The sequence below is a fragment of the Centruroides sculpturatus genome, unplaced genomic scaffold (assembly GCF_000671375.1).
Source record: "Centruroides sculpturatus isolate CEXI.00-Female unplaced genomic scaffold, Cexi_2.0 scaffold56, whole genome shotgun sequence".
Taxonomy (NCBI): Eukaryota; Metazoa; Arthropoda; class Arachnida; order Scorpiones; family Buthidae; genus Centruroides; species Centruroides sculpturatus.
The window spans coordinates 681,788-696,202 of NW_019384586.1; the positions used below are offsets into that span (position 1 = coordinate 681,788).

Below are 14,415 nucleotides of genomic sequence, written 5' to 3' on the forward strand. Positions count from 1 at the left end.
ATGCTGCTGACTTTAGTATCAAATATTCTACATATGTAAATGCCACAGAATTTTGGGCCGAATTAGAAACTTTGAACAGTCAAGTTGTAGCGACCGCATTATATGATAAATGTGAGTGTCAGTCAAGTCTGGGTCGTCTTAAAGCTATAGTAGAACTGGATTTAAAAGAATTGTTTCCCAACTTAGTAGTCGCGATAAAGATTTTTTTAACGATGCTAGTGACTGTAGCTTCCTACAGGTCATTTAGTAAGTTCAAATTGATAAAGACGTACTGTACTGTACCTGCGCTCGATGATGGGCCAAGAAAGATTGTCTGGGTTAACAATTTTGTCGATTGAACGCGACACAGCACGGATTCTGTCATATGACAATATCATCAAAGACTTCGCAATGAGGAAAGCGCGAAAGTAAATCTATAAGTATTGTACCTAGGTAGTTTTTTTTTTCTGTTTGTTTGCGTTTACGGTTTGCCTTAGCCTTGGGTCTTTACTATCTCTACTAACGAGTGTCTGATGTCATTTTTGTATTATATTATTGTGTATTTTGGCAAATATTTTCGAATAAACGTTTTTTTTTTACTAAATATATTCTAAATTCTACTAATTAAATACCTATAAATACCTATAAATAAAAATTTAGTTTTTAGATTTATTTTTATAGACAATTTCCAGAGTCGAGTAAGATTAGAGTATTTTTCAAAGGCGCTTAAGAAGCTCGAACCGGGCGCATAAAAGGCAATTACGGCGCTGGTTGGACCACATCGACGGTACGATAAACAAATGATAAACGTGCTATTTTACTCTTCGGATCGGACGAAAAGGCCGACATTGCGTATGAAAAAATCATAAGTGATCTAAAAATTTAACTTATTTTCCTTTTTAACTAATAGAAATTACGAATAAAGTATTGACAGTGTGTAACTATGATCCGAAGCCGATACAAATCCGGTTCCGGCCGTTGGCGCCGTTAGCCATATCGGCATAATTTAGAACTAACGTTGGTTCGGGGTGCTAGACGCTGGTGTGCAAAAAGGGTTCCCGCCCACCGAAACGGCCGTGGCAGATGATAAAACTTTCGTAAGGTATAACAAACGTACCGGACAGATATTTCCAAACGTTTTTATTCGGGAATAATTTGAAAAGTGGTGATACAATTTAGCTTAGAAAAATACAAACAGACGTTTAATCCCTTACGCTTTTTGACCATTGCGTTGAGCAGTATCTGAGACCCAATGTAATTCCTCTGTCACGAAAAGAAAGACGAACGGCGGCAGATCGTTTCATTTGGCGCGTCTGCACCGGCCACAGTCGATCCCGCCAATAGACTAACTCGTCGGTTTAAAGGTGAATCCCGGATGATTACGTCACTAACAGTTAAAATAAAGAAAGGAAAATCTATTGGCTTTTTTTCAGTAACATATCGTGCAAGGATTTGTTGTTATAGGCTTTATGAGGGGTTATTAAGACTCGAAATGCATATCTTTTATCAATAAAACCTATATCAACAACTGCTCCTTATACGATATGTTACTGGAAAAAAGCCAATAGCTTTAAATTCTTTAAAATCCACAACCAGTAACTGAACGTTTAATTAAAAGGAAAATGTTAATGGGTTCTTAAAGTTTATTGCTGTAGAGAATTCATTTGGACGTTTTACCAGTTACGACGGGTAAAGAAGGACGAACCGTGCGAATTGCGGGTTTCAACATTAAAAGGACGGCAGCGCACGAGTCGTCGGACTGACGACTGGACGCTATTCGACTAGGTCCATAATACCTGCCGTTATGGTGGTTACCTGAAATATAGAGCGACAGATTAGCTTCCGTTGATTCTTCGGATTAACGTGGCCCACGGACACTTACCTGAACGAGAAAGGAAATTGCGTTAACGGCCGCCACGGCTCCCAACCTGTGTAGAATACTCGTTGGGTCCTGAAACGATAGAATTATTATCAGTTGCCCACCGGGTGGAGCTCGTCTAAAAGACTTTAATTACAATAAGTCCCACCGATTAAATTTTAATCGAGTTATAAAGTTTCTGCCATCTAAATATTTTATTTCGTCCGCCCTTTACCGGCCACCTTAACCTTTTCCTTATATTTTAAAAAGCGCGGGCCCGCTCCCGCCGTGGAAAAATACGTCTTCCCGGGAATAAAGCCGTGTTTAGCGAAATATGCCGACGATTTCTTTTATATTTCGGCGGAACGGGAATTTTTGGCTCTGAAAAAATTATTAAAGCTTTAATAATAAAACTAGAGAAGGGAATTTCTGGGCGCGTGACCGGCCTGGCCTTCGTTTTCCGTTGGCAGTTTCGTCGGCGACAAAAAATTTCATGTTTTGCAAATGTCTACGGCGAGCGTCTGTTCAAAAAAGCCCAGAGTTGAAGCGCCGCCGCACACCTTCCGCGGTAATACCGATTTTAAATAAATCTATTGAAAGTATTGTAGAAAAAGCCACAAATATTGCTAAGGCCGTATCTCTGCTGTACCGTGTCGTAATAGATGTTGAAGGTGGGAAATCCAGTGCTGTACACGAGGATGTTAGCAAGAGTGTACACCCCATTTTAAATATTTTTTACAATGACAATCTTTTACGCCCATTGCCGCCAACGCCACACTACTCTAAACGGACGCTCTACTATCCGCTGTTTTCTGTTAACAGAATGTCGCTAACATAAAACAAAGGGGACAAAATCGAGATCGTGGAAGAGTGTTCACTTAGACCGACTGCTCCGTTGTCGCGTGCTCTGTTAAGCAGACACTCGAACTCTACCCCCTTGCTAGATAATCTATATATATAATCGAGATGGCTTGATAATAATAATCTCAGAGCCCAAACGGTTATGAGTTGAAAGTTGAAATTTGGTACACCGTTAGGGTACGCGAAGAGAATGCACACTAAAAAGGGAGTTTTGAAAATTCCTCTCCCCGCAGGAAGAGGGAGAGGTTAAGGAATATCTCGAATAACTCGGCTTCTGCTGTAGTATTTTAGACGCAGTATTTTGCGTTTTTTGCAGGAAATCGAATATATTATTAGATCCATCTAAAAATTCCCTAATTAGCCTCGGAAAAGGGGTGACCTAATTCTTAAGATGGGCATTCGGTGTGATAAACCCATACGTAAGATAACCTTTATATAACTATAAAGGTTATCTTACGTATTGTTATCTTACCGAATAACCGATCTAACACATTTTTAAAATTCTTTAAATCATGTACAGTATGATCATGTACAGTAATAAATCATGTACAGTAATAAATCATGTACAGTAAATCTTGTACAGTAATAAATAGATAATAGAATGTTTGTGTCTCTCTGTTCTTAGCTTTTTGCTCGATCTGCACCAAATTTTTCATATATATTCCCTATGTCACTAAGGAAAGTATAGACTACCACGTATACCAGGACACCTGCCCCACCCCTGATTTGACCATTGTTTGAGCTAAACAAACCTTAATCGACTCTGATTTTAGGGTTTGGATAATAATATAGGGCAAAAGTATAAGTATAAATATAAGGAAACCTGGCAGTTATTGAAACTATCAAATATATAAAAATATTGTTAAAGATATTTTGTATATTTCTCATTAATTAATTAATTTATTGCTAATGAAATACACAAGAGATTGTAGCAAGAATCTACAAGAAACACAATTGTCGTCGCTGATTTTCGTTATTTTGTAATCAAACTCTTCCAAGTGATACTTCGTAGAGAAGTAGATGGAATATTCCTTGGTTTTTAAGAGCTACATCAACAGTGATGTCACGGCTCGTGATATCACTCTTGACGTAGCTCTTAAAAGAAGAAAATTCTGTTTAAATTAAAAATGATATTAAACTTTCATAATTATTTTTTTTATAAATATTGTTTCTATTTACAACGAAGGAAGGAATGAACATCAGAGTTCGTCAAAAACCGTCACATGCTATATTATTTGACGTCATGTCGAAAGCTACGGGCTTCGACCTGTTTGCGCCGGGCTTACCACCTAAGTACAGGCCAGTTTCTCATAGAAAATCCTCCCGGGAGACACCACCCTCTTGACAGTTCATCCATGTGTTGCACTACCTTGAGTCAACAATCCAATCGTTAAGCTTTTTTAGTGGAAAATATAAAATTGTACAAAAAAATTTCAAGTTTGTTAATTTAGAACCTCTAAAATGGCATCAACCTTTCCATTTGCGAACTGAACAAACCGATAAATTCGCCAATATTCTTGTTCATGTAGATTGTGGTTCATATGGAGATTCGTGGCTTTTCGCCTTTTACTCAATTCGCCAATGTATTTTGATATGATTAAAACAAATTATTTAAGATCGTTTCTATTCCCGTGTAATTAGTTATTAAAGTATTAAAAAATATATATAGTTGTTATGATCACCAGCCTCACCACCAGGAATTTCAGCAAAAGGTTTAAAGAGAAGTAAATATACGATGTAAACAAAGGACACTATACTAAGGCACTATCCAGAGTGGCACAAAGGGTTCGGTTGTTGAATGGAATAAGGCTAGGATTGTTAGACCTGTGCTCTCACCGTCTATAGCAATGACTTTGGAAAAGTTTGAAATACAGTGGGTGATCGGTTAACGAACATAATCCGTTCCAAGACTTTGTTAGCTATCCGAATTATTCGTTAACCGATTATCGATTTACTATAGGTTTTAATGGGAATTTAATTAATTCATTCTGGAGACCCCAAAAATAAAAAAAATATATACTTTCTTACTATATTTATTTATATGTAATAATAAAAATGCTTCCATGCACAGTCTTGCGTTTTTATTAGTCATGTTTTTTTCCGTTTGAAAGGGTTAAAGAATCTGTCTAATGTCGATTGCTTTTCTCTCTTCTTCACAATTTTTCGTAAGTAATTAATAGCATTGCAATTGTAGAAATCCCCAAGTCTCAACCTGGCTTGGATGCCATTCTAAGACCGTTGTTCTGACATCTTCCCACTTCTTAATAGCAAATATCGGCATTAATCCTCTTTTTCAGAAGAAAACATATCTCGCCGAGTTTCTTGGTGTTCTTCATTCAAGAGTTTTTTGCGTTCTTCTGTCGTCAGATCCGTTTCAGGTTCCATTACGAACTCTTCGATGTTCTTTATTTCTCAGATGTGATTTTTGTTACTGCTTTAGCTGCTTGAGTCTTCTTGATTATACAGTATTTTTCTTAAATAAGATTGAACTGAGGCCTACTGTAGACCTGTTCACGCCATACTGCCCAGCAACATCTGCCCACTCTCTACCTTGCTATTATACTCTCATCTTTCGAAAAGAAAAACAGACGCAAAACTTAACGAGTGCCTAATTGTTTTGTCAGAAAAATAAAAGGCTGGAATTACAAGGGAGAGACTCAAAGTTCGGAGGAATACTATCCGATCGGTATATACCGGCTTGAGCGTCGATGTCGACGTCTCCCACACTCCAAAAAGTTTCGAATTGTTGCCCGAAGACAAGGGAAAACCAATCAGTATTCATTATTTTACGTCGCTGCTTCTTGTGTTTGTTCTGTGGGGTGTTCGTTATCCGATCATGTGTTCGTTGTCCGAACATAAAAATCTTTCGCAAAAGTGTTCGTTATCCGATCTGTTCGTTAACTGATCACCCACTGTATATAGATCCAGCCTTATTGGCAAATATTTAAACCACAAAGATGCCACAGGATTACATGTGGCATCTTTGTGGAATGCATCCCATGCATAGGCATGGAAATATATGATCAAAAATAACGCAGTAAGGTATAATACATAACGCGCATTCTGTCGATATAATTATGTATATTGTGTTGGTATATTTGTATTTTATTTTATTCTATGTATTTTAATTGTTCAATTTAACATATTTATAGTATTTGTTACATTTTTGATATATTTGATGTTTCAACGAGATGTTCGAAAGTTATAAAAAATTTGAATTTCTTTTCAAATAATCGTTCGAATCTGAAATCAATACAAAAAACGTTTCAGAGAATTCAAAATACCTGACGATGGCCTATAGATCAGGTTGAAAATGTTTGTAAAACAATAAATATTGGTTCTCAGAGACATAAAGTGTGTGTGTTATAGTATAAAAAGAAGTTATTACGAACAGCAACTGTAAAGAATCTTCATAAATACGAAAACTCTCGTGTATATTTCCTTCGTTGTAAATAAAAACAATATTTATAAATAATAATTATCAAATTTTAATATTATTTTAAATCTAAACAGAACTTCTTTCTTATAATTTCACTCAAATTAAATGCTTTTACATTAAAATTATTCATTCGAATATATTATGTTAAATTGTTCCGATTCTTCTTGTAGTCTTCATAAATGATGATGGTGAAAAAATTTTGATATTTTTACAGCACATTCGGCACAGGTGGATGATTTCCCAGCCTTATTTTTTCCCACTCGCTTTAAAGATTTTGTATCCAAAATTTTCTTGTGACAATGTACTATACACAGCAGACGCTTTTCTTGGTGGTAGAGGTTTTCTCGGTCCCTTGAAATTTATTCCAGTGGTCACGTAATTTTGATAAAAGCATCGGTTTTTCACATGAATTACACTTGCCGAATTGAGTAGAAATAATATCTTCGATGTCATCTCGCTGTGTAATTATGGATATGGGAAATCGGCGTAAAGGATACCGGCCATTAGTGATCTTATTGATACGCCAGTTGCAAAATACATGGCCACATGCGATGGAACACGGTTGGATATAAATATCCCAACATACCGAACATGTGATTGTAGAAACGTCTATTATTTCTTTTTCGGCCATTTTGATGGATGGTGCGTGATTCTACTCTCCAAAAATTAATAAAATAATCTGATTATCCTCAAACGAAAAAGAAATCGAATACAATTAATTTTCGAACTTTCGGCTTTCGAACGGACTTTTTCAAATTATCCAAGGCACGTGGATGGAATAAAGAACAAATTGAAATATCTTGGAAAAAATTTAGAAGTGCGCAGCAATTGACGTCATAGTCCCAAAAATCTTAAAAATCAATTTAGTAAGCAATGTGACCAGAGGGTCGGCACCTCTTTGATGACTTGTCAGGACTAACATCACCGTGTCTTGGTCGACACAGCTGCCGCGACGGCGAGTTTAGTTTGGGTTAAAAATTAGGTCACGCGAACGGCCGCCTGAGTAAGCGATCGGGTTTCTGATGGAGACTGAGAGACAGCCCGACGGAAGTAAAGTTAACAACTAAATAACCGTTTAATTTCAACGAAAAAGAGTACATGATGCAAATACAGTATATCGACTTAACCTATCTACAGTATCTAGTAATCGCGAGAGAGAGCGAGAGAGAGAGAGAGAGAGAGAGAGAGAGAGAGTTTACAATTGTTCGCGAGTCGGGAAATACTGCGTTGATGGTGATGCTTCGTGATTTGAATTTCGTGAGGACTGGTTGTCCCACCTTCTTCGTCAAGCACTGTGATTTAAAAACTCTTTACCAACAATTGGATAAAATAAGATATATAGGTAACAAAAAAGCACGCGATGTCAGAAAGAAATTGAACAAAAACATCCCGCCGTATACAAAGCAGAACTACGGAGGTTCCATGTTATAACTTCGCCAGTGCGAAGGTACTAGAGAATGTTTATCATATATACTGTACTATTACGAGGGCCGAAGACGTTTCGGCCCTCGTAACAGTATATGATGAACGGCTTCGTATACATTAACGTAGCGAGGGGGCAAGGGGTTCTATGATGCCCCTCTGCGAGTGGCGCCCAATGGTCTCCAAGACAAACAAGATTTGTTTCTGAAGGGGGCGTGGGCGCGAATAAAGTGTCTTGCCCCGGGCGCCAGTTATGTTCGCTACGCCACTGTTCGTACGGTAAGATTTTTTCCTCAAGATAGGCGCTTATGGGTGGCAACGTTCGTACCGTTACAAAAAGTTGTTATATATGGAGATTCTATTATTTTTGTCATATAATGGTAGGTAAAGTTTGGGCATTGGTTTTCATTTACATAATTGTTTGTAAAATTCGTCGTATCATCGCAGCACTTACCTTAAAAGCCCGAAACGCATCTACATTAAGAGTGGTAATAAAATATTTTGGACGATATCGTCGTCCGATCGGTCTTCGTCGGTAGGAATAATTGTGGCAGTCGACATGGCGATGAGAAAAATACACTTTTAGTTTTCTAAATTTACAATCAAGTCCTCATAAGTCGACACTCCAAGGGAAAGTGAAAATGTGTCGAGTTATCCAATATGATGACTAAAGCGAAGTTGAAAAAAACCACAATACTACAATTAGGAAAATACAGTAATGCAATGTACTGTACCTCTCTGACTATCCATCACTGGCATTAAAGTTGGTTTCTACTCCAAGTACCCCAGCAATTTCTTTCGCCTTTTGTTTCAGTATCGGTCCCGAAACAGGAGATTCGATGAACGAATTTGCTTTAGCCAACGTACGAGAGCACCTTCGACATCTTTGTACAGCGACTTTCTCTGGCGTTTTCGAGACAGCAGCGACGAAAATCCAAGAAAAAGTTTCTTAATTTCCTGTTTTTTCTTCAGGATTCCCACCAATATTGTTTTTGAAAGGTTTTTTTTGTTTTGCAAATTCGGCTTGCGAAGTTTTCTTACATTCAAATTCAGAAACAACTTCGTATTTTTCCTTCAGCATAAGCGTTGTTAGCTTTCGGACACTCATTTCTAACAGAAATGTGAAACAGGTGCTACAAATAACTCATGACGTGAGAAAATGCAAAATCGGATTCTCCTGTGACGTTGATATAGATTGTATATTTTGTTTTTGTTTATCTGTTATTATTTTATATATCAAAATACACAAAATGTTAAGGCATTTTTATTAATATGTATATATTAATAACTAATTAGACTCCTCCTAAAAAAAATGAGTTCACACAGCACAGTGCAGTGTGAACTCGTTTTTTTTTAGGAGAGGAATCGATTTATCAGACGTCTAAACGAGTATGGGACAGCAAAAGTATGTCGATTTATCCAGTGGTGACGAGTTAAACGGTGTCGAGTAAACCAGTGTTTTTTTAACATTGCCTATGTAATGTCTATTATTTAATTTTTTAAAAGTTGTTTAATGCCTATGTAAGTCGGCCGGGACCACAGAAAACTTACTACTTAACCGACGATGTCGAGTTAAAACTATGACGACTTATGCGGACTCGACTGTATATCTTACTTACTGTTTAATTAAAAGAAATGGATTTTAAACGGCTCCGGAGGTTAGAAAAAGGAAAAAGAAAGAATGGTTCCGACGTAGTCGTACGTAACATTTATCTTTGCGCCCGGTCCCTCTGCCAAACAAACTTAGGTTAGAAAACAGCCAGGAAAAGAGTTTTTCAAAAAATAAATCCGGCAGCCACCGATATTTAACATTTTAAAAAGTCTCCCACCGTCCTTAGGACCAATTCAAATATGTTAAATCTCGTCATAAATTATTACCCGGCTTGGACTTAACGTGGCCAATTTGAAGTTTCGCGGCTTCCAATTCCATGCACCTCCATGAAAAACGCAGTGGAAAGGCGCCGCCGGGCGAGAAAAGCGGAAATCGGTGGACGTGGAACCAACTTAAAATTGGGCCGCGTAAAATTACGATTCTTACCTCCCGATTGAAATGCAGAATGTGACGGACGGCTATGACCAAGGCCGCCAGAGACAGGGCGGCGGTGGGGATCAGGTAGAAGCAAACCTGCGTGGGAAGAAACATAATTATTGGATGTAAACCTGAGATAAAAGATTTACGCGGTTATTTAGTTTAAAGTCGTTAAGTCTATACGTAAATTACGCAGAAAGTACCCGGGCACGTTTCTGTGGTAAAAGTACGCGACGTTTCGAGGTGCGAATAAGGTATGCGAGGTTCGAGGCTTTCGACTCCGTGGTCGAACCGGACGGTGCCAGATTACCGTGGCCACCAGGCTAAAGCAACTCTTGAGAAAGCCCTTCTTTATTCGCAGGCTCCGGTAAACGTTGGCGTTCTTGGAGAACTCCCGTCAACTCCAAAAAAATTCAATGCAATATGGATTTGATGTTCTTCGAGGAACTTCGGAGCCGCGGAAGTAGAACCAAGCTAATGGCATTCGGACGCTATCGATGGTGATACCCACTAATACTTACCGACACTCTTGTGCAAAACGTCGATAATACGTATGGACACTAGCGATCATTTATAATCCATTACTAACTTATAAAGTGAACAGCAAACCATCAGATTTATTTAACAAACAAACTATACTTCCATGAAAAATTATTTTTAAAAGAAATAGTTTACGTTTTCCGGCTTTAATCGGCTTCTCATCGCGAAGGCTCTTTCGGGACGACGAAGGAACTGCCAATATGACCGTATTTGTGACAAATTGTTTTCGGATTATCGTAATAAAGATATCTACTGTTATCTACCCAAAATTGAACCCGGCCGGACACCGTAGGCTCGATATATCGCCGAAAAGTAATAATTGCATCCGCGGTGAGTAATTTATATTTGGTAAATGTTTACTCTTAAATCCGCATATCGGTTGTTACGGATACGCGTTTCCCTTTCATCGATCATAATTTTCAGTTTTTCTTTACACACTTCATATAAAATGGGTACGGGTATGTTGTCGATATATTTTGGTGAGGTTAGTTTATATTTTGGTTCAAATTCTTGTATAAATTTCACCACAAATTCCTTATCCCGAACAACAGAATACGGTCGTGAATCGCATGCAATGAATACTGCAATGGTTTATTTACATTAGTTGCCATTTTGCCATTGATCTCGATCACTGGTGAAATGTTGACTTACTATTTCTTGTGTTAACGGCCACTTCGATTACGAGTTTTCTAAATCTCGAACTTTAGATGTTGACGTCGCGTCGTAATTATTGCTAATATGATTTTTTCTACATTCAATAGCATGTAAACGTTTTATACAAACCCTCGAATTTGACGCGTTTGTTGATGTTTTGTACACCTGATTTTTACATAAAATGCATTTTGCAAGTTGTTTGCCTCTCTCGTCAATATGAAAATATTCCCAAATATTGGATTGTTTTTCCTGATGGACATTCTACAATTAAAGATAACAGAAATATTGTTTTCCTCGAGATGCTTTTCTAATTTATCAGTCTAATTGCAATTATTATCGGTACCGATAAACATAACTATTGTATAAAATAAAAGGCATCGATATAAATTATTAATTAAAGACTGAAAAATGAAGTTAAGTTTGTTTTATCGGTATTGTGTACTAAGCTCGGCCGACGGCAGCAGCCGGATGGCCGAGCGGTCAAGGTGGCAGCCTACTGCTCTGGGGGACCCGGGTTCGAATTCGAACGGGTAAAAAATTCCCCAGGAATTTTTCGGGGGTGATCCATTCGGATTTGTCGGGCCCCGTCCTTCACCAATCGGCAGCCCCATCGTGGGCCTGCCCGAACCCATAATGGGCTTGCAAAATGAGGCCCTCTTAGTGCCCACGGGGCGTAAAGGGTTTAAAAAAAAGCGGCTGACGGTTAAACTTAGAATAAATGACGTTTTGATCAAAGGTAATACAGTGAAAGGTAACGGTTAACTCGAATCGGTAGAGGAAAAGTTCTGACTCGGAATTAGTCTCAAGTTACGGAGATCGGGCTAAAAATCAAGATTTCGTGCATGGGTTTATCGGTGACTCGTAACAATCTACCATACGACATTTCCCTAGATCTTGTTACGTAGAATTGTTGCGTCGACGTAAACCTCTCGGTGCCGTCCAGAAACTCGAAAACCCTTAATTAACCAATGGGTAAATAAGCTACCGAGAAATGCTTTCCCCGTAGGTTTATCCGTTCACTCCTAAGTGTTTAGTAAGAAATTTTAATTATGATATTTCGCGCCTACAATCCATCCATTTTTTATTTTTTTTAATCGAAAACTTACCACTCTTTACCATTTTTATATTTTAAAATTTTGCCGCAAAGATTACAATTTTATATATAATCGGAATACTATGGTTTTTAAAAATTAATCTGACAAAAATTCATTTATTTATTAGTCTAGTCGGCTAGTCGGAGAAATCCGTCGGCCATCAAATAAAACAATAAAAAAAAAAAAACGTTGGAAAAACAGGTCGGAATGGCAGTTACGGTATTCTAAAGCAGGGATCACCAAACATTTTGCACAGCGGGCCAGATAACTGAGAGAATAAAGATCGCGAGCCGCATAACCATTTTGTTCAATGTAGTATACTGATACATATAAAATAATAACAACCTACATATTTATTTACCAATACACAAAGACGATCACTGCAGCAAGCTCGTAATCGCTTTTCCTAGAAAATTCATTGCAGGTACCGTACTTACACAAAAGCGCTCTGATATCCAATGTCGAAAACGTCGCCGAGTTTTTCATTTTACTGATTTTCTTAAGAATTATATTACTATCAAATGCAAAAATCAGATTGGACCAATTTTGGCATCTTATTTTAATTTTTTCTACGTAGTAAGTTTATCTACAATCTATGATATTTTCATAGAAATGATTATAGCTCATTTGTGGAACAGTGCGGCGGCGGGCCAGATCCGGCCCACGGGCCGTAGTTTGATGACCCCTGTTCTATGGTCACACACTCCGTCTAAAAGCCCCATCCCCGTCCGCCGTCACTGGACACGATGTTTATTTTTAGTAGTGGGTTTGTTCGTTTAGTTATGGCAACAACAATTGGGCGATCTGCCTAGGAGGGATGCCTTCCGGGAGGTCATTTTAAGGGAAACTGGCCCCTATTTAGGAAATTGGAAGAGTGGAGGAAAGTTTTTGGAAGAAAGGGACATGCGGATTAACAGAACTAAAACAGCTTATATGACTCTGAATGGCAGGGATCGTCATATCTGAAAATTAATACAAAGAAAAAAAAGCTGGGGTCACACAGGAAAAAAAGCTCACGTAACCGTAATGGGAATTTTCCGTTCAGAATGAATTCCGAGTTTCGCACGTAAAATCCTGAAAGAAAAGAAAAACGGAATAAAAAAAAACTTCTTCGCCATCTAATGTCAGTTCACATTATTAGCAGCGCTACATCTACATTCATCAAGAAACCGTTTGTATTTAGGGCTAGGTGATGGCCAAATTTTGTTCGAATCGGAGACTCGAACGTGTGGCTCTCTCCTTTGCGGGTGTATTGGAAAACGAGTCAATAATTACGGAAACGGAAGTTAACGACCGATCAGAGTGTTAAAATTGCTGGACGACTCGGTTTCTGTACTATGGGAATGCGTGTAAGTCAAAGAGACGCCAAATTTCGGTACTCGATTGCTTTCGAATAGCCTACTCCCGCATTTAGTCGGAATGGCCTTGGATTAATTGGGATTAAACCTAATGATAAGTTTTCACTATTTAAAAGTGATTTTACTATAAAAAACGGAACATTTACCTGCCGCACTTTAAAAATAAAAGTGAAAAATAATTCGGTACCGCACGGTTTATTTACCAGAAGATTTAAGAACTTACGCATGCCAGAGGAAGTTTTTCTTCAGTGGAGAAGAAGAAAGAAGCTATTCCCAGTACAGTCAGCGAGACTCCCGCTGCTACACCCAGATCTGCAGAAAAACCGTTAACCTTGCCCGAATTGAAGGTACCGTTAGGAACAGGAATGACGATAGTGCACACACAGAGGATGGTGACGACCACTCCCACGCACTGAAATATAATAAGCTTTGTATTACAAACAGTGATAATTTAATTACACGCTTATAATGTCGAAAATAGTTTAGCTATTTAAAAATATTTGTCGGCGTCGGTGTTTTGGAAAATTAAAGTTTAACAAAAAATTACTAAAATTTACGCATAAATATAAATTAAGAATGCTTAATATAATTTTATGGAGAAGTAAAAATGTTTTTAAAAATTTGTGCAATTTGTCATTTGGTTATAATTATAAACGCGTCGGTATAATACAATAAGATAACGGTAATTACCCCGAGTATGGAGATGGACCATCTGATAAAACGCTTTTTATCCATAATATCTGCCGGAATAAACTGACAATACGCACTTTGCTTATTTTATTCGACTTGGCCAGTTTAAATAAATAAAAATTTACCTTTACCGGCTTTAATATTTACTCGCCTTTACCAATATAACGTGCGACAGCTTTCGCTCCGCGTCGGAGTAACTCCCACCTGCGCTACTTTTCGACAAAACCACGGTTAAAATAATGCTGTGCCACGTATGTTTATGCAGCCAAACCCCGCAACTCGTCCAGTTTACCCGTACGCTAATTATAATACTATTCCGCACCGACTCGTTTATCCGTGACAAATCATTTTTATATTGTCGATCGTCGAATTTTTTACCGTCGAGTGGGCTATGACTTTACCAAGCCAAATGTTGTTTCACCTATTCGTTAATAACTATTGCAATTTTCACGTAACACAATGTTAATTACCATTAATTAATAAATTTTTGT

At 37.9% G+C, this 14,415-nt stretch overlaps 1 protein-coding gene across 3 annotated transcripts; it reads right to left on the reverse strand.

The window, feature by feature from the left end:
* Positions 1–1,102: 1,102 nt before the first annotated feature.
* LOC111624615 lies at positions 1,103–14,134 on the reverse strand. 3 transcript variants are annotated; one of them, XM_023367517.1, is made up of 6 exons: positions 14,050–14,134; positions 13,925–13,974; positions 13,458–13,646; positions 9,598–9,684; positions 1,862–1,930; positions 1,103–1,794 (listed from the first exon to the last, which is right to left on the reverse strand). In XM_023367517.1, the coding sequence occupies exons 2-6, from the start codon at positions 13,967–13,969 to the stop codon at positions 1,753–1,755; spliced, it is 432 nt and encodes a 143-aa protein (XP_023223285.1). In that variant the 5' UTR covers positions 13,970–13,974; positions 14,050–14,134; the 3' UTR covers positions 1,103–1,752. The 3 variants fall into 3 exon arrangements, with proteins under 3 accessions (XP_023223285.1, XP_023223284.1, XP_023223283.1); XM_023367516.1 differs by having other exon boundaries at positions 13,925–13,987; positions 14,056–14,106; XM_023367515.1 differs by having other exon boundaries at positions 13,925–13,987; positions 14,050–14,105.
* Positions 14,135–14,415: the final 281 nt, after the last annotated feature.